The 26,132-nt window shown below is 44.5% G+C and overlaps 4 protein-coding genes across 4 annotated transcripts in view; 3 read left to right on the plus strand and 1 right to left on the minus strand.

Moving 5' to 3' along the window:
- Positions 1-52, plus strand: part of LOC118102894 (nephronectin) — a 5,569-nt gene extending 5,517 nt beyond the window's left edge. Inside the window, exon 13 of the mRNA XM_035149484.2 lies at positions 1-52. This exon is cut by the window's left edge and continues 153 nt beyond it. The gene's annotated coding sequence lies outside the window, so the exon portion shown is untranslated.
- Positions 53-2,461: 2,409 nt separating this feature from the next.
- LOC118102885 (flocculation protein FLO11) lies at positions 2,462-14,390 on the plus strand. Its single transcript, XM_035149469.2, has 5 exons — positions 2,462-2,650; positions 4,586-5,160; positions 5,416-5,577; positions 6,130-6,334; positions 6,555-14,390. Exons 2-5 carry the CDS (start codon positions 5,016-5,018, stop codon positions 8,473-8,475), a joined length of 2,433 nt encoding a protein of 810 aa, XP_035005360.2. The 5' UTR covers positions 2,462-2,650; positions 4,586-5,015; the 3' UTR covers positions 8,476-14,390.
- A 1,760-nt stretch (positions 14,391-16,150) lies between these two features.
- LOC118102904 (steroid 17-alpha-hydroxylase/17,20 lyase) lies at positions 16,151-20,067 on the minus strand. The gene is made up of 9 exons (XM_035149502.2): positions 19,779-20,067; positions 18,969-19,089; positions 18,731-18,869; positions 18,270-18,499; positions 17,889-17,975; positions 17,547-17,747; positions 17,225-17,394; positions 16,543-16,646; positions 16,151-16,460 (listed from the first exon to the last, which is right to left on the minus strand). Exons 1-9 carry the CDS (start codon positions 20,036-20,038, stop codon positions 16,195-16,197), a joined length of 1,578 nt encoding a protein of 525 aa, XP_035005393.2. The 5' UTR covers positions 20,039-20,067; the 3' UTR covers positions 16,151-16,194.
- A 2,728-nt stretch (positions 20,068-22,795) lies between these two features.
- LOC118102908 (early growth response protein 4) lies at positions 22,796-25,044 on the plus strand. Its single transcript, XM_035149511.1, has 2 exons — positions 22,796-23,075; positions 23,199-25,044. The coding sequence occupies exons 1-2, from the start codon at positions 22,949-22,951 to the stop codon at positions 24,359-24,361; spliced, it is 1,290 nt and encodes a 429-aa protein (XP_035005402.1). The 5' UTR covers positions 22,796-22,948; the 3' UTR covers positions 24,362-25,044.
- Positions 25,045-26,132: the final 1,088 nt, after the last annotated feature.

Raw genomic sequence — 26,132 nt, forward strand, 5'->3', positions numbered from 1 at the left:
GTCCCTAACACTCTGTCGTAAGCACTGAATAAAACCAGGTTCAATCTTTTGATTCATGTTGTTGACATTTTAGAGTCACAGGTTTTTACAGAGGAGAATTTTATTGATCTGTTTCCATCTCTTCATAAATCTGCAAATATTGTCAATGTTTTTCATGTTTTTTTAAATAAAATGTTTCTATAAATCAGACTGTGTATAATACATGAACAAACCCTCAGTATTACTACATTATTATTACTATTTTACAAACATTTTCTGGAGTTTGTGTTTCACATATGAAGAAGGAAGTGGTCGCACACTTCAGCAGGAAAAACCTCCGGACAAACGAGACGTCAGAATATCTGGGATACGGCGCCGCCATCTTGTTCAGTTCAGTTTGGTTCTTGTTTTGTTGAAACCACTGATTGATCGTCTCCGTCACAGAGAAACTTGTTGACTCGTCGTAAACGAGCTGAGGGAGCAGAAGCTCCACCTCATCACTTGACCTCTGACCTTTCACCTGCACAGGAAGAGGAAGGAGGTAACCTGTCAGTTAACATCTGTTCTAGAGGATGCACACACACACACATGTACACACACACACACTGATGGGCGGTGCCGTCACAAACCTGGTCGTTACTGTAACTCGCCGCATTCCTCAGTTTAACAACATGTGAGTGAAGTGTGTGTGTGTGTGTGTGTGTGTGTGTGTGTTACCACAGTTACCCCCTATCTCCTCGGCTCCAGTCTTCTGCCTCCTGCTGGTGAGTTGTTTGACTCATTAGTTAATTTATCCACAGGAAAATAAAAATCATTATATTCAACACAATATATATTTATTGACTCATAACATCATAGTAGGTTCTGAAAATCTGTGTGTTGGTCCTTCATTTCCTTCACCTTCCACCAGAGGGCGCCACAACATTACATACAGAGACCTGGTTTATTTTAAACTACTTTTTTCTTCGTTGATTAACTGGGACTCGTCACTGCTCCTTTTCCTTTTGTAACATTTAAAGTTAATTCATCATCAATGTAAACACCAGGATTCTGCACTTTTATATTAAATATGAATTTGTCTCAAAGTCTGAGATTTAAAATGTGACCACACAAAAATCATCTGATGATGTCACAGTTTACATCATCGCAGGGAACTTTTTAAAATAAGAAATATGAATGATGAATAAAATCTTCAGCTTCATTGACCTCCGGATATAACAGGGGTCAGAGGTCAAAGATTATCTGGGGTTTAGGGCTGAAAGGTTAGGGACCCCCTCCCCAACATGACGTCATCATCAAGCAGATTATTTCCCTTTAGAGTAAATATAAACACATGTATTGATCCGGTCACGTGTTAATAAAGTTTTAAACTCTGATTGAAAAAATTAAAAAATAAAAAAAAGTTCCCTCTTGTTGCTACCAGCTGCAGCGCGCGCTCTGATTGGCCCGCAGCCCGTCACCTCGGGCCAATCAGAGGCCAGAGCGTCCGCCATGAGAATCCATCATCTGTTCGATTCATCAGTTCATCGCTGATCGATTATCAATTATAGGACGATGGAAGGATGATGAAATAAAGGAGACGTGTGAGTGTGTATGTGTGTTTGTGTGTGTTTGTGTGTGTGTGTGTGTTTGTGTGTGCGCAGCAGGATGTGTAATGGCGGGTCTGTCGAGTTTGAAAAACCACACAGGTAAAGCTTCCGGTTTAAACAAGAAACAGTCCATCGTTACAAAATAAAAGTGAAATCTCGTCACTGACGGAATCCCAGACATAGAAGTTTGGTCAAAGTAAAAAATCTAAACATTGTAATAATTCATCTGTTGGAAATGATCTGTCGACTCAACCTGTTATTAATCAGCACGTCATCAGCTGCTGTGTACGGTGGCCCTGAGCGCTCAACGCACTGCGACTTAGGATAACACATGCAAGTAGACAAAACACAAGCAAAGTAAGAAAACATCTTCATCAAGTTGACAACACACAACACAAAACAACACATTACAGACAACATAACACATCACATTACGCACAACACAAAACAACACATTACAGAAACGCCCTATGGAAAACGACAACCGAAGTGTTTCCAGGGGACATTTAAAAGTGATGAACACGTCTGGGAGGTCTGGTATGTTTTAATGTAATCACAACGTGCCGAGGAAAATTATGTCATGTGTTTTTATGATGTTTAAATATACTTAAATTAAATGTGTAATGACCTAGGACTGTAAATAAAGACAAACGACATGTCTCCACTTCCTCCAGAAATATCACAGTAATCACTAATATGGAGGAGGCGGGGTTCATGACCTATACTGCAGCCAGCCACCAGGGGGCGATAGAGATGTTTTGGCTTCACTTGAAGGGAGCAGTCATCTTTATTTACAGTCTGAGATCTGAACAGGTGCCTTCAGCCAAATTTGGGACTTTTATTTTGAAATCTTCCAAGGCGACAGGGCGGAAGTGTGCGGTGTGTCTCTGCGGGGCTTGATGCGCTGATGGCGGCGGGGCTGGCGGAGGGTCGCACCGAGGAGGGAGAGCGAGGAGGCGGGGAACCGGAGAGAGGAGGCCCCGGCGGTACCGAGCACCGACACTCAGACACCCACCGACCCGACCACAGAGGCTCCGAGGCCCGCAGACTGAGAGGAGGAGGACAAGAGGATGGATGGAGAGGTACCGTTGTTTTTGTTTATCATCTACTGGAGGATTTAAAGACTGAGGCTGAGGGTTCGTCTGCAGCCTGTCAATAAACACACCTATTATTTATTTATATATAAATATATATACACACACACAAATAATATATACACACACATTAAATATATATACACAGAATACTGCACATCACACTGGCTGTGTATAAAACCATCGTGTGTGTATTGACATTATATTGTCTCACATATACAACACATATGGCCTCTGTGTGTGAGTGTGTGTATATGTGTGTGTGTGTGTGTGTGTGTCGTGTTTGTTTGTGCGTGTGTGTGTATGTGTTGAAATCACTGACCACAAGCCATCATGTTTACCGCGCTGCAAAGGCAGTAATTTCATAGCAGTTTCCCCTGTGTGGGCGTGCGTCTGCGTGCGTGTGTGTGTGTGTGTGTGTGTGTGTGTGTGTGTGTGTGTGTGTGTGTGTGTGTGTGTGTGTGTGTGTGTGTGTGTGTGTGCAGCACCTGTTGCAGCATGCAGGAGAACTTGGCCTTGTAAGAAATTCTTTACAGACCAACGTGTCCTGTGATTGTGAACTCTGCAGCAGTATGTCAGAGTGTGTGTGTGTGTGTGTGTGTGTGTGTGTGTGTGTGTGTGTGTGTGTGTGTGTGTGTGTGTTTTGTGTGTGTGTGTGTGTGTGTGTGTTGTCCACAGTGAGGACGCAGTGTCAGGTTCTGTCTCTGAACTGTTTCAGGGTTAAGACTCACTGGGATCAAGGTTTTTGATAAACGAAGAAACCGATATAATTTGATGCTGCTAACACTTATTTTTATTTCAGGTTTAATTAATAGTTTGATCTGTGAGACATAAGACAGGGAAGTCTAGAGAGATTTTATTTTATGTCTTCTTTTGTCTCAAACCCTCAAAAATTAATGTTCCAAGAAATTTAGGACCAAGAAAAGCGGCAAAACTTCACATTTGAGAACCTGGATTTGTCAGATTTTACTTTTAATAATGAGTCGGAACAAACTTCACGTCGAGCAACCAAGTTGTTGACATTAGATGACAAACGTCAGAATTTTTTCGCAGAAGCATTTCTACTAAATTGCATGTTGTGACATTTTGACCTGTTTTCACCCCTTGTCTGTTTCCTGGTTTGTTTGTGAACAAGATACAAAAAGTACCATGATATTTATGATTGTGTGATTTGATGCAGACTGTTGGGACTCTGCACAGGGTTTTTTTATTTGTAGAAGCAACTGAAAACGACAAAAAAGTTTCAATGTTTTTATATAAATCTTTCACACAATTTTTAAACATGACCTTTTAAAAAAAATAATATTTTCACTCAACTTCTCCCATCTTGAGAAAAGTCAGATTTTCTTTTTGCTCTCAAAATGATTTGCAGCTCTGAAAAAGGTTCAATGTTATTTATCATAACTGAGCTGAATCCGGGGGGGAAATAAAGTTGTTTTTAATTGAAGTTATCAATTTGCTTTACAGCTGAAATTATTGGTTGATTAATCCATTAGATGATCGACAAATTGTTTAACTGCAACTTAATCCGTCGTTTAAATGTGAAAAATTGCCATATTTTGTTTTTTTTAAGCTTTTTTACTCAAATGAAAAACATCAAAAAATCCAAATCTTAAATATTCTTGCATTTCAAGACAGATTAGAATAAGATGAACTTATCCTTATCCTTAAGCTTTGAGGTCAGAGGATGTGATGGTAGTACAAACGTGTGTGTGTGTGTGTGTGAGTGTGTGTCGAACAGAGAGGGAGCTTTGTGTTGGTCTGTGGTTTGAGTCAGTGCAGTGATGAATAATAAACAGGCCTGTAGTAGTGGACATGTCAGCTGTGTGTGTGTGTGTGTGTGTGTGTATGTGTGTGTGTTACGTTCTTTCCTGTTGTTCACCAATAAACTATTGTCTTTTTTTCTTTATCTCTGCCTTTCAGACTTATATCAGCCGTCGTCCTGCTCCCCCTGCTGGTTCTCTACCACAGCTGCAGTTCTCGTAGTATTTAGATGCAGTACTCAGTGCTAATACTTCAAGTGTACGAAAGCATTTTGATGCTAACAGACATTCAGCGGCACCCGTAGGTCCGTTATCCCGGCCTTGGTGTAATCTTAGCAAACAGCTACTATTCACCTGCTCTGAAAATGTAGTTCAGCTTCATTTTGAAGCTATTCAAGGTTAGCAGCTAAGAGCTAGCTCACCACACACCTGTCCACATCCATTATTTAAATTCAGCTTGAAAACAAATGACCTAAAAATGTAGTTAGACTCTGACCAGGATCAGGTGCTTGGCAGCTAACGGCTAGTTAGCGCTAGTGGTGAGCAGGTAGCGGTGGCGCAGGACTAAGTCCACGCAGAGCAGGGGTGCGATGGAGTACCACTCCGGTGGTAGCCTGCCCCTGCTGGGGAGACCGCGGTACTGTCCTGGGGCCAACGCTAACGGAGGATACCTGTGTGAGACGGGACACTGCTGCGGAGAGACTGGCTGCTGCACCTACTACTACGAACTCTGGTGTAAGTTTGTTGTGCTGTGGACTAGAAGTAACATGCCCCCGATGACGTACCCTGTGATCCTGTCAAGGAATTACTAATGCCACCGACCTTTATATAGTATATAATTATTGCAGCCCTAACAGGTTAAATATGAGATGAAGGTTCTGTACATGCTCATAAGTCTTTTAATATTAAATCTGCCCTGGTAAATGTTCAGATACTAGACTGATAGGTGGAGTTGTAGCAGCGTGTTAACTCCTTTAATGTTGTGTTCAGGGTTCTGGCTGCTGTGGACCATCCTCATCCTGTTCAGTTGCTGCTGTGCCTACCGACACCGCCGAGCCAAACTCAGAGTCCAGCAGCAGCAGAGGCAGAGAGAGATCAGCCTGCTGGCCTATCACGGAGCCAACTCCTACCCCTCCTCCATGCTGGACCTCAGTAAGAACGCCCGCCCACCTGTCTGTCGCTGTTCAAACTCCTCTTTCAACATCAACACAATGACGCCACTGCTTGTTTTTTTTCCTCTGGTGTTTGACCCTCAGCTGTCAAGTGACATGCCGCTTGTCTAATCTGTTGCCAGATGCCAGTGGAGTTTTCCTTAAAGGGGAATTGTGCCAGTTTTCATGAGTAGAACTTGTCCATTCCCGTGAAGTCGTTCTTTACACTGAACTGAAGCTTCTCAGAAGGACATTTTTCTTTTAAATCCTTTCCATTTGGATTCAGTACGATCTCCAGTTCAGAGTTTAACTGCTTTTAACTTCGAATAGATTTGCTCAGTCAACTATTAGTAATTCTCTGTGTTTTGTTTGATATTTATTAGGGTCTATACTTTATTAATGCTCTGATCAATATCTATTTATCAAAACCTGGACATCACATCCTGTTTTCGAGGCATTTAAGCTACTGACCACAACGTCTGTGGTTTAAATTTGTTCAGGGACCTTTCTCTTGGGCCACTTTGCTTTAACCTTAATCCCATTTTGTTTTTAGGTTTCCTGGCGTCTCTGAAGCTGCCGTCCTATGAGGAAGTGGCGGCTCAGCCCTCCACCCCTCCTCCACCCTACAGCTCTGTGTTCACCACTCCACGCTACCCACAGCCCCCTCGTACCGCAGACCCCCACCTGCTCACGCAACATGGCCCTCTGCTGCACCGACCGCTCAGCGATGGTCCATCCTCTCTCAGCTCTGATAACAGGTGACAATGCTTCTAACGCTACTGGGAGAATACTGCTAATATCATTGAGACTATTGTCACAACTACCGCTGCTACCAACTGTAATACCTCAAATCGACGAGAAGTTATGTTTTATTTTTGTTGTAGATGAGATACATGACAAACTGTGCACAGTAAGCAGAGACAATTGCTCATGTTTATATAAATTTAGATGAATGATGTGCTTGTATCTTTCTTGTAGCTCCAGTTGTTCCTGTGACTCCTGCTGCCCCTCCTCTCCATGTAGCTCCTCCTTATCAGCGCCTGTCACGTATGAGACTGACACAAGCCACGCCTCCACTCCGAGTGAGGTGGCTCCCCTCACACTTGATGTCACCATGGAAACCATCACTGCTGCGGCTTCCTGCTTAGAGGTAAATGAGACACGATTTGCTTCTGAGAGGATTGTGGCCTCAGTGGCCATTGACATCGATGAGGTGGATGCTGCCGGAGCTCAGGAACCTCAGGACTCATCGGTTCCCAACCAGACTGTTACTGTGGCCGTAGTTACCAGGGCGGCCTCCCCTCAGCCTCCATCCTCTCCTGGTTCAGAAATGGCCCTTATTGTTGGAACTTCATCTCCTATAAAGCAACAGCTTGATCTAAGACCATGTACAACGGTAGTTAGCACTTGTAGCTCCAGTATACTCCCTTGTCCAAGTGTTGTTGACTCAGCACTCCCTTCCATCCAAGTAATAAGCGTTGAGTTCCCAGCTGAGGGCCCTAGAACTACCCCTGCTCCGATAATTACACTAAAGTCCAGCCCTTCTACTCCAACAGACGACACTTCTAAAGGGCTGACAGCCGAACTTACTGTAGAGACCCTCAATTTAACAAGGACTTTTGATACATCCAACGTTCCTAGTAGCCCAACTTCAGTACCGTCTCCAGATATTGAAAGAACTTTGGCCTTGCTTACAGGCTCTGCTGGTCTCCCAACCCTGGACCCAAATCCTAGCCTTGTGCCAATCCCAGCACCTTCAACCCTTACCCAAGCTCCAGACCCAGTGCCTACAAACCAAGCCGGAGACACTATAAACTTTACCTGTTCAGAAGTAGAACCCTCTAACCTTACCCCCATTTCAAACCCACTGTTACCTTCAAACCATACCCCAGTGCTAGACTCACAAACTAAAACTACCCTTGTTCCGCTTTCCACATTTAACCCTGGTATAACTCCTTCACATTCTACCCTTACCTTAGCCGCAGATGCAGCACCCATTTTACCCACCTTAGCCCATTGCCAGAACCCAGAGCTGTCACGTCTAACTCCGGTTCCTCCTTGCCCAATTTCAGACTTGCCCCAACACCCAGGGGCTGTAGCTGGTCTTGTATCTTGTCTCAATCCGGATACTGAATCGGGTCCTTGTCTGGTCCTGGCTCAATTGTTCACCGTCCCAACACCTTCTTCCTCCTGTCCAGCCATAACCATACAGTCTGAATCTTATTTTGCTCCCTCTCAGTCGCCCCCTTCAGCCATATCCCCGTCTTCATCCTCATCCCTTCCCTCTCGTCCATTTCTCTCCTCCCAACAAGCCCTGGCCTCCACCTCCCTCCCAGCCCCAGCTTTACTTCTGGACCCACTCACTGCTCTACACCAGTCTGACAAAGGTGGATCTTCCTCCGGCCATGCTTCCTCACTCTCCCCCTCACCTCGTGCCACTCAGTCCCCTCCGAAACAGACTCTCTTCTCCCCCTGTGTGGATGTCTTTGAACCAGGGCCTCCCCACTGGGAGGACGGAGAAGAGAATCAGGAGGAGGAGGACAATGAGGATGAAGATGATGACATGGGAGCTGATGAGAGCCAGTATAGACATCGACGACTGACTGGTGACTCTGGAATCGAGGTGTGTAGGTGTCGGGTAGAGAAGGAAGATGATGATGAGGAGGAGGAGGAGGAAGAACAGAGGGCGGAAAGGATGGAGGACAGTAGGAGAGGAGGAGGAGGAGGGGAGAGGGATAAAAAAGGAGGTGGAAACACTGATCTCCATGATAGTGTGGACTGCCCTGCCAGAGGTCAGATAACCACAGGGGAGGAACTGACACTGTGTAACCCCACCTCCTCAACCACGCCAACTTCGGAGGACAGTGGTGAAGTCGTCATTGTCATGGAGACGGTTTGACGGATCAAACCATTCGCCATCCAGACAAGGCATGAAGAGGAATTAAAACAGATTTTGGAGATTGTCCTGAATTTGACGGGTTACATCATATCAATAAATGTTGCTTGTTCAGCAGCTGTTAGTCAGACCAGCACAGGCATTGGAAGTGTCACAGCAAAAGATCCAATGAGAAGCATAATCTCAACTCAATCCTGTTTATTCAACTGAGAGTTGGAATTCTGATTGGTCATGGTTCCAGTGTAATGTGAGTTTTAAAAAGGAGGAGAGGCGTTTACTCAGATCGCCTCCAAGGTTGATAAAGTTTTACAACCACTGCACTAGAGAACTGCTGTCAGCTAGAGAATGTCAAGAGAAATTAGGTCTCCTGCTCCCCAGTTTAATCCCAACAGAGAAACACTGGTGAGTTGTCCGAGTTGAGGTTGAAACAGCTGGTTGTGATGTGTCTGTTGATCCATCAGTGATGTTCTCAGTCGGTCTGATAACAGATTAGTTTGTGGAGGTTAAGGTGACTTAGTTAACAGTAAGGCTGCATGATATATCGAAAATCTATCGTTATCGCGATATCAACATGCGCGATATACGTATTTCAAAAGACTGCTTGAACTGCGATAAATGGTGTTCCCATGCATTCACGCTCTGCATGTCAATATATTTGGCCAATCAAATTCTATGTGGAAGCTTCTAGTTATCACTTTTGCCCAGGGTCAAATTCATCACTATAAGCAGTTGATTATATAAAAAAATTGCGAAGCATATTTATTAAGTCTGGACCATTAAAACATTGTTTCTTAAGGCCACTAGTGGTCCAAAAAAACCCCAGGGTACCTTTAAACTGAACTACAAGTCATTATAAATTTGCGGCAGCTTTAAAAAGATGCAATGTTTAGCTAACTAGTTAAACTTTCGGAAAACTAAATCATTGAGGACACGATAACGCAGATCTCAGACCAGGTACCAGTTTGCAAACAGCAGTCACGTCAACAGTCGTAAATAAAACTCAGACTGATCTTTCTAACAGTTCCGGAAATTAAATTCAGTTACTATGGATGAACTGCTGCGTTGACCATGCACAGGATTTTTAACCGTCACTCCACCAGTTGTTAAGTGATCCAATGACGTGCACGCTCACAAGTCCTAAACATTCGAATCATGCACGTCTGCCTTCTGTCCCACATGGTGCGAACATGGTCGCCTTGGGATGCGTCACACCTCTGACAGAAATGACGTTGTTTTTATTACGTCTGTCACCAAAAAGAGAAAAGCAACTTTAAATAGTTGAATGTTTAGCGTGAGACTCCTCGCTCGTCTCCGGTGATGACGGCGGTTTGGAAACATACAAGGGACAAATAGGATGTGGGAGGATGATTCATGCTGACTGACAGAGGGAAGACTGATTCATGCGTTTGGAGGGACGACTTGACGAAGATGTCTGTCATGAAAGAGGGATTGGGTGGGTAGTTTATAAAATGGGAGAGAGGGCTCCTCAGATTTGATGCATTTCTGGTTTAACTCGATCCTATGTGGAAGGTTTCATGGCCGAGGAGGGGTCAGTCGGTTTCCTGCGCGTCTGCTCTTCGCATCAAAAGCGTTTTTTTATAAATTGGAATAAACAATGGCGGCTGTTAGACAGAAACAAAGCACCAAACAGAACAGAGACGGCAGCGTGTCATCGTCTTTGTCTCTTCATCTGAATTTGAGGTCAGATGCAACAAAGCTACGTTTAGTCCTCATCTAAACTGAAACTACCATTCTCTCAGTTCGTAGACACCTCTCCTTCTTTTAACATTCACATCCGGATCAGTAAACTGAATCGACTTCACCCTACAAAAAAAACGCAAGTTCTTTCGAGGTCTTTAAAAATGACAGTCCTGGAGTCGACGCAATTTATTTTTAGGCCTTTTGTTGTAACATATTAATGTTTCGTACACCGTCGGATCGATCAGTGTGTCATTATTGATATTTTGTGACAGAAAGACTTAAAGGTAGAGTATATTTTGTCAATGACAGAGTGTTAGTAACATTTGTATTGTACATGATGGTGAATTTCCAACCACCTTCTGAATTAGTGAAGAGCAATATTTTTCATCAGCAAGAGTCTGTGTGTAAATAAAAAATTCAGGACGACTGCGACACATCGTCATTGTTGGGTGAAAACCTTGTCGCTCCAGTTGAGGTGACGGAAATATGATGCACTTCTCTGTGGTTGGCTTTGGTCGAGGGAAATCCTACTCCCCCCCCCCACACACACAAACTGAAAAATGCATCAGTATCTCAAAGAAAACGCATCTTTGTCCTGGAGATGTGAAGTTTTTACCCAACAACTGCAGAGAAATACGGAAGAGTGGAGGGGTCAGGTATCAGAACAAACGAGTCCCGTTAAATTCAAATCAAGCTGCACCAGATAGGCAATGCCACAGCAGGCCTGAATATTTCCATCAAGACCCATGAATTATTGAAAATGTTGAAATACGTCCTATCTCCCAATGTTAGAAAAACAAATCCTGGATTCGCACCAAATCTTTATCGGTCTTTCCCTGACCTGTAACACATCCTTCCACCGTGTTTTTGTGTCTTTCGCCTGATTCCAACACTCTTCCGTAGAAAAGGATTGTAGAGGCTGGTGTGTTCTTCTAAAGAGACGAGTCATTTCCAACACAAGAGACTCAGGTTTGCCAACACACAATTTGTAATAGTTTTTAATTGTGTAGAAATGAAGAAAACGATTTCGTCACCTTGATCTTTGTCATTATAAAAAGGAAAAACCTGTTCCACAGCAGATTCTGACAAAAGCTGAAGGTCTCTTCCACCTCGTCACGTAAACTATGTTGATTCAAACCAGATGTTGACGTGTGTTGGAAAAAAAAAAAACTCGAGAGAAACCGACGAGAGGAAGAATGTGCAGTGATGTCATCAGATTGTACCGGCAGATGATTGGTTGATCAAATTCTTCAGAGTGAAAATGTTCAAATGACGTCTCAGTCGGACGGGATTCATGCCTCCAGGGGACGGAGCGGGATTTTAACATTTTCTGTTCTGTGATTTTAGTTCTGCCCAGAACATGAATGTTAGTAATATTTCACCACCTCTTCAGTTATAATTACAGCCACAATAACAATAATTTACATCCCATTGGCGACATTAAAATGAGCAGAATTAGCTTTTAGCACCTCCCGTGTGCAGTGCACTTATGGATGGGATCACCTGTATTTCGGTAATGAGGAGCTTTTCATTGTTTACAAACCATAAACCTCTGCTCCGGTGATTATATTTCACTCCTCTCCCTCCCTTGTGTTGTTAATCTCGTCCGAATGTTGCTTAAATGAGACATATTCTGTTCAGCATTTTAATGTTATTACTGTAAAATGTTTACATGCTCTAATGTTCAGAAAACGCATATCTTTCCTCAGACTGTCCATCGCTGCAGCTCCTCTTTTCAGCCTCTGTCTCAAACACTTGGTTTTAGTTCCTGTCTCCTCAAGACCCCCCCCTCCTGATATCACTTCAAACTCTGTCTGAAACCAACCTGGTCCATCCCATCAGGATCATGTGGAAGTATGATCCTGACTTCTGACAAGGTGCTTCACAGACTTTGGGCTTTTTTTAACTTTTCACAACTTCTACATTCACAAAAAACTCAACATAATATGTCTCCTTTAAGAAAGTAAGGACGCAGCATCTTGAGGCAATACCGTTCAATACCGAAAAAGATGTTTTGTTCTCAGGTCCCTGTGGTGCAGTGGTCACCTGACGGTTGTTTCACCGATATCATTAATTCAGCTTTCTCCGATGGAAAGACCTCGAGTCTGGTTGAATGATCCTTAAACCCTGTGTCCATGCTGCATTACAACACAGACTTGTCACAAAAAGGACAATGGCTATGACCATACGGACGCCCATGATGGACAAAGCTATGTTGGACTTCATTACGACAAAAATCAATGTCCTGCCACGGAGCGGACGGTTATTTCAAACTGATTGACAGCTGGATGTTTTGTGCACAAGATTGGATTCGAACATGGACGGATGAAAATGATCCAATCTTCCTTTTCTAAACCTCTGTGGGAAAATTCACAGACGCAGGAATCTGGTTTTGAGCGGATTTGGACTTTGGAGAGCTCAAGGAGATTTTCCGACGACGAAGCGATTCGACTGAGACCGAGGGTCCAAATAAACGCAACCTTGATCGATGGAATCCAGGCAACATTCACGCCTGAGGATGGAGAGTTCATAGAGGCTGAGGAAGCTCCTCGAGGGTGACACCGAGCCGTCGATGTTGTGGTTGATGTTGTGGTTGATGGTGTTTTTTGTTTACCTGAACTAATAAGGTTATATATCTCCATGGTTACAGAGTGCCATTTCTACTTGACAACTGTTACTACTTAGCATTAGATAGAGCTGTTCTCGCTCTGTGTGGGTGTGGGCTTTCGACCAGAGTGACTGGAGGGATGTCTGAAATCTGTCTGTAGCTCCGGTTCCCAAAGCATCTGCAGCTTCTCACATCAGCCTCCTGAGGGAAAGCAGCTGCTGTAAATGTGACATGTGTCAAGTTATTGAGGATTTTATCCAAATTCATTCACAGTACCCGGGATTGTCAACATTAGAATGTGTCTCAATACGGTGAATCCCTCCACCAAGACCCAACAGTCCTTTGAATTTGGCATCAAATCCGTCATGTTACTTTGGACATTGATTTCTAACGTCAATGTCAAAGTCACTTCTACAAGGTAAATTGAAGTGTCCTTTCTCTTCTATGGGTTGGGGGTTAAACTGCTTCTGAAGTTCCTGACACTCGCGGTGCTGTGATCCACTCATTGGTAAACTCTTCAACCGAGTGGCTGATGACAGCGCAGATGATCGAGGCTGATGTCAGAGACCAGCTAACGCTTGGAAACCCGGTGTTTTCCTCTTTCTGTCAAGTTTTTTCTAGTTTTTCAATTAATGTCGGTGAATGAAAACATTCAGAAAATAGTCCTCTCCTAGAGTTTCACACTGGTTGGATTCACACTGACAGGTCAGATTTGATTTCCCAGTATGGACATCAGGACAATCTTTAAAAGCAAAACATTTTAAATTAACCTCTACTGGTGATTAGTGAAACCTACAAAGTCAACAAACCACGTTAAGTTATTTTACGTTAAGTAAGGAACATAAACCGTACAACTAAGTAAATACACAGACACTGAACCTTTCGACTCCTGGACGTACAAGATGAAAACATCTAATGTTGTTTTCTTGTACTTAAATTAATTTTCTCTTAACTGTCTCATTTTGAGGCGAAACACAATTGACGTATAAAAATAAAAAACACTGGATCTGGACGAGAAGATTTAAGATTGAATCTTTCTTTGACCAAGACAAGAACAGATTTGCCTCAACTAGATCCCAGATGTACCATCTGTTGACATGGAGGAGGCCGGTTTTCGACCTGTTCTGCAGCCAGCCACCAGGGGGCGATCCAGATGATTTGGCTTCACTTTAGGGACCCATCCTGTTTTCCATCTCTATTTACAGCCTGTGCTGACCCTCAAATGTGAACCCACTCAGAGTTTCAGAAAACTCATTTGATCAACTTTCACGCCTTCAGTGTTTGACAAATGATTTAATTTACTAAAACTTCAGTATGTTCCTTCTATCGTAGAAGCCCCTCCCTCTGTCTTAAAGACGATTTTCTCCTCGTTATCTCGTCTCTTCTGTCCTTCCTTGTTGCATGAGGTTTCTGTCAGAGGAGTCGAAGGAGGCAGAGAAGAGACGATCCTTTCAAATCCCTGAATATCACGATGATAACGATGCTAAACATTAGAGTTATCTAATGATTAGTGTGTATGTTTGGATGTGTGTAGGTATGTGTGTGACCTAACTAAACCAGCCTGTTCTAACAGTGTGTGAAGATATACTGAATAAAACTGTTAAATCCACCACCTGTCTCCGTTCATCCAGCAGCACCGATCAGGAAAACTCAGCAGTATCACCGATCCTCCTTTTCATATTAAAGACTGTCTTCGTGTGTGTTGGGCTGTTCAGCTTCTTAAGAACAACGAATAATCTTGAAGTCCCTTTGTATCCTCTGCTTTGAGGACACTCCAGTTCAGGGCTTTCTCTTCTGACAAGCACTTGAGGTCGTCCACTTGTTCGAACGTACGCATGAAGGATGAGTAATGCAGTGGATTTCCATGAAAAACTGGAATTTCTCTTGTTGCTAGAAGGGAGAGTCTTTGTTCTTTAATTAGCATTTCAGTCATTTCATTTTGTCTTTGCATGATTTTCAGCGTTTGAAAATGATTTTCATGTGTGAATTTTGATCATCCTTGTGAGGACCTCTCTTAAGAGGAGGCTGCACATACACTTTGGGAACGCTGGGGGCAGTAGAGATATTTAGAAGTCCCTCATCATCATCACCACCAGCATCATTGTCATCATCATCATCATCATCACTTTGTGTTGAGTCATATCCTTTATCATACTTTTGAAAATCGTATCTCTCTTTGGAAGGTTCAAGTGTATCACTTTCTGCACTTGCTTCGGTGATTTCAATTTCCAAAGATAAAGCTTCTTCTCTAGCTTGAAATTCAGAACTTAACTTCTTCTTTGTCGAGTTGATGCTTCGTTAATGACTCGATATTATTTCTCTTTATTGTCAATTGTTTCAATTTAGCCTTTCTTACATTCCTTTGCTGCTCGGGTTTTGCCTCAGGAGCCCTTTCAGTGAATTTGATCTCTCTTTCAGGTCCACTCGCTCCAGGCAGGTTTATCTCCTCTGTTCCGTTGAGACAGAATTCATCCGTTAAGGCTTCGCACTCTTGAAACGTGACCGATGATACAGCTTCACGTAATTCACGTTGAGGGGTATTAATACTGGCTGCGTGTAAGGCAAACGCGATCCTTACGTGCAGTGTCATAACTCCAATAATGCGTTTCAATATTAATTCATAATTCAATGATAATTCGATGACGAAGCGAAGTCTTCTTGCTGAGAGTTTATCAACTTTTGTTCACGCTTTCGTTTCTCCCTTTCATACTAAAGCCAGTCAGACGCCATACGACACTTCCAACACGCACACATTTATTGTCTTCTTACCGTGAGTTGAACCGCTTGCGGGTCCCGTCGCAGAGACGAGCTGGATGAGTGAGGTGTGAGGCGGCCTGACGTCTAGTGCAAGTCAACTGGTAGCTTAACGTGTAGTTATTAAATTATGTCCAAGTTCAAAGAAGCAAAATAACAAACGGTAATTAATGAAAATCAACAACAACAACCGAAAAACGGCGTCATTGTCTCTCGTCACACACCTGGTTCCATTAACCTCATTGCGCTGTCTGTGACGTCACTGGCTGGTATTAGTCTCAGCTATAGTCAAACTTGTTCTAAAATAAAATGGCTCCAACAGATAAAGTGATGTGACATTACATTCTACTTGTGCTGCTAATGTTTTCTTTTAAACTCTGTTCACACCATATTTATTTTTACATGAATCCAGTTTTGATATTAGATGTTAACGAGCTATTTCGAGTAAAATTGTAATTGTGGTAGAAAGTAGAATTCGTCTCATGATGGGATCCTCTTAAAGGTGGAAAATCGTACAAGAAGACAACGTTGCGATTTTTTATTTATTTCACTTTATTGTCTGTGGAGGACCTTAATTAATTATATCTTACTTAATTTTTATAAAGACAGCAACATTTTTAGCATTAAATTTCTATCTCTTGCCCCCTTCTTTTTTATCCTCACTTTGCTCCGCCCTCCCACCCCGCCCTGGGAGTGACGATGACCTTGTAAGGTAACGGTTGCAGGACCACGCCCAGGCGCCCCTGCAGGTTGGGTGAGGGACCCCCATCGGGCAGCCTGAAGCTCATTCGCTGGAGCAGAGAAGACAAGAAGAGAAAAAGCTCCAGCCTGGCCAATGATTCGCCGACACAGACCCGAGGCCCCGCCCCAAATGGCAGGAAGAAGGTGGGTGTGACCCGCTGACCCTTGTCGTCAAGGAAACGATCTGAAAAGGTGGGAAAAGACAAAGATGGTGTGTTCAGGTGCTCTTTGGAAAGCTTCTAAAGTGAAATGTTTGTGTTTTGAACCTGGGTTGAAGAGGTCAGGTTTGTCCCAGTGTTCAGGGTTGTGGTGAATCGACCACATGTTGACCAAAACACGAGTCCCAGGACCGACAGAGTGACCTCCAATGCTATACCACACAGAGAGAGAGTCAGATTGTTAATGTTTATTTATTTGTATAATTAGGAAACACTTTAATTCTCTGTTTGATTCTTTATATTTCAAATGTACTGATGTAATCTGTTTGTCAGGCTGCTCTGTTCTTTGGGCTGAGTCAGTCCATAAACCAATTTGTTTCTATTTGTTTAAAATGCTGACGATCCAACACTGTATAGCTATGAAGCTGTGGAGGATATTTGTGTCGTTGCAGATCCTTGTTTAACATCTGTATTTTTAATTTGTAATTAAAATCTTTTCTTTGGCTGGACCTGTTTGTGAATGCGCTGCACAGCTTCTGCCACCAGGTGGTGCCCCTGAGTCTGTGACGTGAGTTTTGAAGCAGAAGAAGAACAATTCTTTAAGTTTTCGTCTTTCAGCGGCTTTCGAGGAGCGTGTTCTCTTTTGTTTTTGTTGTAAAGAACAGAAATAAAACCACCTCAACAAAACCGTAAAACCCTCAAACGACGAGTTGGTCATGAAAACACAATGAAGTTTCCTCGAATCGACGATTGATCGACTGGTCCTTTCTGCTCCGGTGTGCACGTCTACCTGCTGTGGGTCATGGCGGTGTGTGGGATCAGGATGGGGCTGACCGGTCGAATCCTCATGCCCTCGTTGATGACACAGTCCAGGTACGGCAGCCGGCCGCGGTCCGACACGCTCACCGCTCGCTCGTTGCCAATTTGTTCGTCCAGCTCCTTCTGCACACGATCCTGGACCTGAAGCGTCCACAATGATGGAGGACAACAGAAGTGCTTTGAAATCAATGTTTTCTCGTTATTAGGACTCAGCATCTTATAATTACTAATACTTTATTCCAGTTTTGATTTAGATTAAACTCCCTCAGCCTCAGTCTTTCCGGTGGTTTTACCTCCGGGTGGTGCAGCAGGTAGGCCAGGATCCACAGCAGAGTCGTGGACGTCGTCTCCACTCCGGCTCCAAAGGCCTCGGCCGCCGTCATCAGGACGTGGTCGTCTGTTATCAGCTCCCCCTCTGATCCAGACGACCTGTCCGTCTTACCCTTCAGCAAGGCGTCCAGAAGGTCACGGGGGTCACCGTCACTCAACGATGCCTGGATGTGTCACAGAGGAGGTGCGGGTTTCCACGATGAGTTCGTCTCATAGGTTCAACGTTTCTATGCTTTGATTTAAAGTCAAACTTCAAAGAGAAAACCAAGATGATGAAATGTGTCTTGTGTGTGTTTGTGAGTCACCTTGTGCTCCTCGAGTTTGCGAGTGAGGAGTCGGTCTCTGACGATGATGCAGTCCTTCAGTTTTCTCAGAGACGAGTTAGGAAAGACCTGAGGGACGGACACAGTGTCAGTGTGTGTGTGAGGACTGACAGTTTGAAAAGAGTAGGGACACTTTGGACGGGACAAACTTATAAAATGAGCAGCTCTCTTGAGGACGCCTTTAGTAAGTCAGGATATTTTGGAGAAGTAGGACATATTACAAAATGAGGACATTTCTTTAAAATGAGTACATTTTGATCTTTAAGAAAAACTGAAGAAATTTTAGAGAATGAAGACATTTTGAAACGGTTTGAACGTTGTCCTCAGAGGTCAAAGGTCAGAACTAGGTTCAGGTTCCCGCACCTTCATCCAGGGGTAAATGTCCACCAGTCCTCCCCTGGCGATCGTCTCCACAATGCCATCATTGTATTTGATCACCTCCTGCAGCTCTGCGTCGCCGTGGCGATAGGTGGTGCTGAACACCAGTGTGCACACAACATTGGTGATGGCCCTGGTCACCGCGGGAGACGGATCGAAGCCACGCCTCCCACCAGACAACAACTCGACACAGAGACTGTCCACCGAGGACAGAACTGAGAGGGAGAAATGTCACAAAGTGTAAATATACATAAAAAACCTTAACTGTGAAACAGGACGTTGATCAGCAGCGTCAGCACAGAGGCGCCCCTGCAGGTTGGGTGAGGGAGCCCCGTCTGGAAGCCTGAAGCTCATTGGCTGGAGCAGGGACTGTGACTGGACAGTTTTGGTTCATGAGGTGGTAATTTAAAATTTTACTTCTATAACAATGGATGAATGGAGAGTACCGATGTCCTGCAGGCGACTGGTTCCTTCTCCGAACAGAGTGAAGGAGTTGTGGACGAGGCGTCGGTGTAACTTCCAGAGAGGAGAATAATCTGCAAACGCGATGTCTTTACCTCCTCTGGTCAACAGGTCGGTCGTCACCTGCGCAGGAAATGAGTGATTAAACGATAACGAGTTAAACGAGTTATCTTTTCATCAACTAATCGATTGATCGATCGTTAATGTGTCGTCTCGTGTCACCATGCTCGGCCGTCCAGCGAAGTCCCTCCCCCGCTGCAGGAGAACCTCTCGGGCGTGTTGATGGTCGTTCACCACCACAGTGTAGTGAGGGCCGAGGTAGAGCGCGTACAGGGAGCCGTACCTGACGCACAATAACATGTTGTTAAAAACATTAACAACTTCGTGGAAACATGACAAACATTATTGACAACTTCCAGACGTTAACAAGTTATTAGAAATATGTATTTCTTCAAAAACTAATTTTACCCTCTGTAAACGACTTTTTCTACACAAGTTCAACAAGTTCTTAAAAATGTTTACTAGTTCGAACATTATCTAGCTCTTCTAAATTTAACCAGTTCTTCCAAACATAAACTAGGTCATTTAAACTTTAACCAGTTCTTAAAAATGTTGACCAATTCTAAACCACTTTTTCCAAACTTAAGCTAGTTTTTCAGTCATGAATTACTTCTTAAAAGCATTAACCAGTTCTTTTGAACATTAACCAGCTTTTAAAAATGTTAACCAGTCCAGAACTTCTCGTCTGTTCACTAACAGGATCAGAAACTTTAACCAGTTCCTAGCCAGTTCTTCCAAACATCAACCATTTTCTTTCAAATTTCAACCATTTTTTTTCAAACTTTAACCAGTTCTTAAAAACATAAACTTGTTCTTAGAAATATTAACCAGTTCTAAACTAGTTTTACCAAACATAAACCAGTTCTTTCAAACTTTAACCAGTTGTTAAAACATTAACTAGTCCTTGTTATCACATGGCTTCTGTGACAGCAGAACTTGTTGTCCACTCTCCTCCAGGATCAATTAACTAACCTGTTAACCAGCCGAGTGAAGAGCAGGTGAGGGGGGAGACGTCCTCCCAGCCAGGGGAGGCTGCCCAGCAGGGGGAGCCGCGGGATACATGGGATGGAGGGATGAGGAAGAGGAGGAGAGGAGGGATGATTGGTTCCAGAGCGACGAGAAATGAAGAACAAGACGACGAGAAGGAAGAAGACAAGGAGGACGAGTGAAGTGGGGGAGGGAGGGAGAAAGATGCAGGGAGAGAGAGAGGAGAGAAGACGAGTGAACATCATGAGAGACGAAGAGAAAATGAAAAGAGAGAGAGAAGAGTCGAGGTTTTAATCTGAGAGAGAAACCTTGAATATGTCAGAGGTCACAGGGTGTTGATATTACTGTATCTGTGTCCTTACCATCACTGTGTGTGTGTGTGTGTGTGTGTGTGTGTGTGTGTGTGTCTGTGCGTGTCCTTACCATGACTGTGTGTGTATAACCTTGATGTTATCAGGACGTCCAGACCTCGTCGTCAGCTCTTCTGTCGTTTCACTTTTTCATGATAGACTAAAGAAAAACATGAGTTTTAAACATTCGATTAAAGACCATAAAAAACGTTTCAGCAAACAAAATAAAAAACAACACAAGGATATTTAAAAAGTAAGCATGAAGAAAATAATATAACTAATCAGAATTACATAGTTAACGAAACTAAAGATTAGAAACTTTAATTATTTATTAAAAAAGTATATCATGTGCTTTTTACTGCAGTATAATATCTTATTGTTTTACACTCTGTTTCATCTCTCACTTTTCACCTGCTCTGTTCAGATATTATTTTCATTGATTATTATTTACATTAATTAATCTTTTAATAACATTTTATTGTTCCAGCAACAAGTTAAAAACTAGATATTGAGTTCATTAAAGATGTGATTAAAACAAAATCTAAATAAAATCCCCAGTACAGTGGTTGCCATGACGACAGTGACTCAGTGAACTGAAGTGTTCCCACACTTTTGACGCCTTGTCTCTTCTGTGTCGTTAGCAGTGTTTGTCTTCGCCATTTTTAAAACATTTACTGTAAGAGAAGAGACGCACGGGATTGGCTGGTTTACTCCCCTCAGGAGACATTGCCACAGTGTGTTATTACAATACCGACTAATCTATTAATAAGTTAGTTGCCAACTTGGCAATTAGAATTAATGTTTTTGCCGGCCTCGTTTTAGTTTTTGTGTGTCTCTGTAGTGGTTTTGTTTTGTTGGGACTTACTCTTAGTCTCACTGGTGATATAATAATTTGTTAATTTGGAAGAAAACCCTGCAGCTTCTATTCTTGACTCCGTTTTACATAACGCTGGCCTCAACCTCTCCCAGTTACCATGGCGACAACATCACAGCAGCTGAGCAGCGATGTGCAGGAATGTGAAATGTGGGGCAGTGATATGTCATTATCTCTCTACCTCCCTCTCTCTCTATCTCTGTTGTTTCTCTCTCTCTGCTAAGGTCTGTGTGTGTGTGTGTGTGTGTTTGTGTGATTGTTTTAAATGTGTTAAGGTCTCTCTCTCTCTGTGGTTTTTCTCTCTGTTAAGGTCTCTCTCTCTCTCTCTCTCTCTCTCTCTCTCTCTTGCGTGTTTGTGTGTGTGTGTGTGTTTGTTTTAAGTGTGTTAAGGTCTCCTGTGTGTGTGTGTGTGTGTGTTTTAAGTTTGTTAAGGTCTCTCTCTCATTCTCTCTCTCTCTCTCTCTCTCTCTCTGTTGTTTTTCTCTGTGTGTGTGTGTGTGTTTTAAGCGTGTTAAGGTCTCTCTCTCTCTCTCTCTCTCTGTTGTTTTTCTCTGTGTGTGTGTGTGTTTTAAGCGTGTTAAGGTCTCTCTCTCTCTCTCTCTCTCTCTCTCTCTCTCTCTCTCTCTCTCTCTCTCTCTCTCGCTCTCTCTCTCTGCAGCACTGCGGAGCTGTCCGTGGTTCTGAATCTCGGCTCCTCTGTGCGACACAGAAAACACAAGTGTTTGTTTGTGTCGTTCTTTTCACAAAATGTCTCCTGGTTGATCAATAATGTTATTGATGATGTCATCAGCTGCTGTTGAATATTTTCGGCCGTAGCTTCATCCTCCTTCATTACATAAAGTCCATGTTTCTATTATTATAATATATTCCACAGCTTGTGCGACTTCAAGGTTGTTGCGTGTTGTTAAACTGATTGTTTCATTATTTATCTTCGTGGTTATAAATAATCTTTAGATGATTTAAATAACGTTTTAAGTTCAATTCATATAGATGTTTACGATCCCTGTTGAATAATCAATGAATGAATTCATGTGATGACAGTTGCGGGTGAAGAACAGAGGATGGTACAACGTGTTAAGCCCTTTGAGACAAAAGTCACCATAAATATATGACACACAATTTTAAATCCTAAATATTGATTGTTATTATTATTTTGATCGTGTCAGTCATGTGATCTTCCATTGAGGTTGAACTCAACAACATGGCAACTCACATTGTGTCTTTAGAATGTGTCGACAACAGCAACAACAGCTCGTCAGTCATTCATCAGTCTCTCCTCATTCCTCCATCATCCTTCCCTCCCTCTCTCCTGGTTGTGTAATCTCCCTCTCCCTCTCCCTCTCCCTCTCCTCTCCCTCTCTCTCCTCTCCCTCTCCCTCTCCCTTCTCTCCTCTCCCTCTCTCTCTCTCTGTCGGTCTCACCCTCTCTCTCTCACCCTCTCTCTCTCTGTCTCACCCTCTCTCTGTCTCACCCTCTCCCTGTCCCTGTCTCTCTCTGTGTCCCCCTCTCTCTGTCTCTCTCCCCCCTCTCTCTCTGTCTTGCCGCAGTGAAGGGAACCCCTTTTCTCTCAGCTTATGTCGACGTTTCTTTCCCGCCTGTCCTTATATGGTATGGGGATACCCGCCGTCACAACCGGATGTTGTCCATGTTTGGGCAGCTGCGAAGCGCACGGCGGGGGGAATCCCTCGCTCCGGCTCCAGCCAATGAGGCCGGGCCGGGAGTTACCTAGGAGACGGAGAGTATAAAAGAGGCAGCGAGCGGAGGGAGCCCAGCATCCTCAGCATCCTCAGCATCACCGAGCTGACTAACGGAACTCACCGGCTCCGGTTTAACGGATTAATCGCCTGGTTTGATATAAGCGCGAACGGCGCGAGGGAATCCCCGAGTCCATCCACCACACACCTGAGCTCTTTTCCTCCACACGTCACACTATGCTTCTGGAGCGCGAGGACAGCTTCATGTCGGAGTTCGAGGACGCTTGCAGCGCCTGGGTGGACAGCGTGAGCGCGTGCACCAGCGACGGGACCGACTCTGACGTGGGGTCACCCTTCTGTCAAGGTGTGTGTCTGTCAATCAACGTGATGTGTGATGTGATTGGTGGAACAGAGCAGGTGTGTGACTGCAGGTTATCGATCAGCTGATGATTATGTAATGACTCTAACTCCTCCCCTCTCTCTCCAGTCTTCTCTCCGGGGACCGACGCCTCTGACTCAGATTTCTTCTCGGACTTCAGTGACTGCTCCTCGGACACGCTCTCGCCCTCCCTCGGTTACACCGGCAGCTTCTTCGCGGAGCCGGACTCGTCTCCAGCGGCGGCGGGACTGAGCAGCACCGCGGACGCCATCCTCAACATGATCACCGAGATTGTCGGGATCTGCACCGAGATGGAGCAGCAGGGCGACACCGGCTCCCCCCGAGAGTCCACCCCGTCCCCTGCAGCTGTCTCTCCGGCCACAGCCTCCCCCTCATCCCCGCTCCTCAGCCCGTCTCCATGCAGCCCTGCCCCGGCTGCAGCTCAGCAGCCTCCCGCCTCCATCTCTGCACCGGTGGTGGTAAAGAGCGAGTTTGTGAGCTCCAGCTGCAGCAGCGGCTCTGCTCCACTTTCCATGAGCGGGAATGATGCTCTGTTCTCGGCCACTGTCGACTCTCTGCTCCCGCTGGCAGCTCTGGAGCAACAGGTGGATGTGGCTGAATTCATCGAGTCTCTGCTGAACTCCGAGGCCGGCCCGGGCGAGCTGAAGGCCGCCTGTGAGGTGAAGCAGGAGCCGCTGGGGCTGGAGGAGTGGCTGAAGAGTTTGGCGGCGGCTCCGGTCACCGGAGGAGATTCTGGCAGTTACGTCATCAGCAGACCGGTGAAGACGGAGCTCGTGCAAAGCGAACTCCACTTCCCCCCCGCCCCTCACCTCCTCTCCTCCCTCCTGCAGGGCGCGTTCCCAATAGTCAACATCGGCAACGTGCACGCGGCAGGAGCCCCCAAACTGTCACGCGGGGGCAGGAGAGCTCCCGCCAAGAACGGACTTAAAGTGAAACCGTTCCCGTGCTCGGTGCAGGGGTGCGAGCGCCGATTCTCGCGCTCGGACGAACTGAACAGGCACGTGCGCATCCACACGGGACAGAAGCCGTTCCAGTGCACCATCTGCGCGCGCAGCTTCAGCCGCAGCGACCATCTGACCACGCACACGCGCACGCACACCGGAGAGAAGCCCTTCTCTTGCGACGTGTGCGGCAAGAGGTTCGCGCGCAGCGACGAGAGGAAGAGGCATGGGCGCGTGCACGTCAAGCAGCAACTGCGCGCCCAAATGATGGCCGCCTACTCTCTGGCCCTGAACGCGCCTGGCGTGTAAACAGCAACACGATTGTTTTTGGCCAGTGAGGCCGATTTAAAGCTTCAGGATTTGAACCGTCTACCGGAAAAGCGTCAGAGTGACGTTTCCACGTGACGTCACATTGAAGGCGATTTAAGCTGAGACCCCGAAGAAGTGGAAGATGTTTACAGATGTTTACAGACGTTTACAGATGTTCAGGGGACTGTGGTTCGATGTGGACGCGGACGAACGCTGCTCTGCAGGAGGACTTGAACTGTCAGACTTCCTGCCGGTGTTGACCTCTGAGCCCGGAGCGTCCGGTGCAGGTGGCGGAGCTCTGAGATGCTTCTGGACGTGATGGAGGCTACCGGAGAACAGTCCGTCTGACGGAATGTTAGACTGTATAAAATATTTGGTGCATGAGGACGTGACCAGTGAAGAAACTGTGTGATGTCGTTTCCTGTTTTTATGTCACATGACTTTATATTTGACACGGAGTTCTATGTTTGTAACACATTCTATTTTTCTATGGTTTGTTTACCTCTTCATGTCAGAGTGTGTATATTTGTACGAGTCGGACATTAAATGATTGTAAATGATCTTCATCATGGTCGTTACCATGGCGACTGAAGGCAGCTGTGATCAGCTGAGCTCAGTGTTTACTGCTCCCTGTTGTGCATGGAGGCTGCTGCTGCTGCTGTCAATAAACAAACAAACAGAGAGAGAGAGTCCTGCCTTCTTCTTCATCATTATCATCACTACCATCCTCCTCTTCTTCATCATCATAAACAGAGGGAGTCCTGCCTTCTTCTTCATCATTATCATCACTACCATCCTCCTCTTCTATCATCTCATAAACAAACAGAGAGAGTCCTGCCTTCTTCTTCATCATTATCATCACTACCATCCTCCTCTTCTTCATCATCATAAACAGAGAGAGTCCTGCCTTCTTCTTCATCATTATCATCACTACCATCCTCCTCTTCTTCATCATCATAAACAGAGAGAGTCCTGCCTTCTTCTTCATCATTATCATCACTACCATCCTCCTCTTCTTCATCATCATCATCATAAACAAACAGAGAGAGTCCTGCCTTCTTCTTCATCATTATCATCACTACCATCCTCCTCTTCTTCATCATCATAAACAGAGAGAGTCCTGCCTTCTTCTTCATCATTATCATCACTACCATCCTCCTCTTCTTCATCATCATAAACAGAGAGTCCTGCCTTCTTCTTCATCATTATCATCACCATCCTCCTCTTCTTCATCATCATAAACAAGAGAGTCCTGCCTTCTTCTTCATCATTATCATCACTACCATCCTCCTCTTCTTCATCATCATAAACAGAGAGTCCTGCCTTCTTCTTCATCATTATCATCACTACCATCTTCCTCTTCTTCATCATCATCATCATAAACACACAGAGAGAGTCCCGCCTGCTTCTTCATCATTATCATCACTACCATCCTCCTCTTCATCATCATCATAAACAGAGAGAGTCCTGCCTTCTTCTTCATCATTATCATCAACATCAACAAACATTGAGAGTCCAGTCTCCTTAATCATCGTCATCATCATCGTCATTATCATCTTCCTCATGATGTTCCTCTTAATCTTCAAGTTCCTCTTCATCATTGTCATCTTCGTCATCAGACCACATTTCTTTTTACTTTTTGTGTCATCCATCAACAGGTTGCTGTTGCCAAGCAACAAATGGTCCCATTAGTTCTGTCACTTTAACAGTTTGTCCAGTTTATAAACTGTGAAGGTTGTGTTGCCATGACAACAGCAGCCCAGAGAATCAA

This window comes from Hippoglossus stenolepis, chromosome 23, assembly GCF_022539355.2.
Source record: "Hippoglossus stenolepis isolate QCI-W04-F060 chromosome 23, HSTE1.2, whole genome shotgun sequence".
Classification (NCBI taxonomy): domain Eukaryota; kingdom Metazoa; phylum Chordata; class Actinopteri; order Pleuronectiformes; family Pleuronectidae; genus Hippoglossus; species Hippoglossus stenolepis.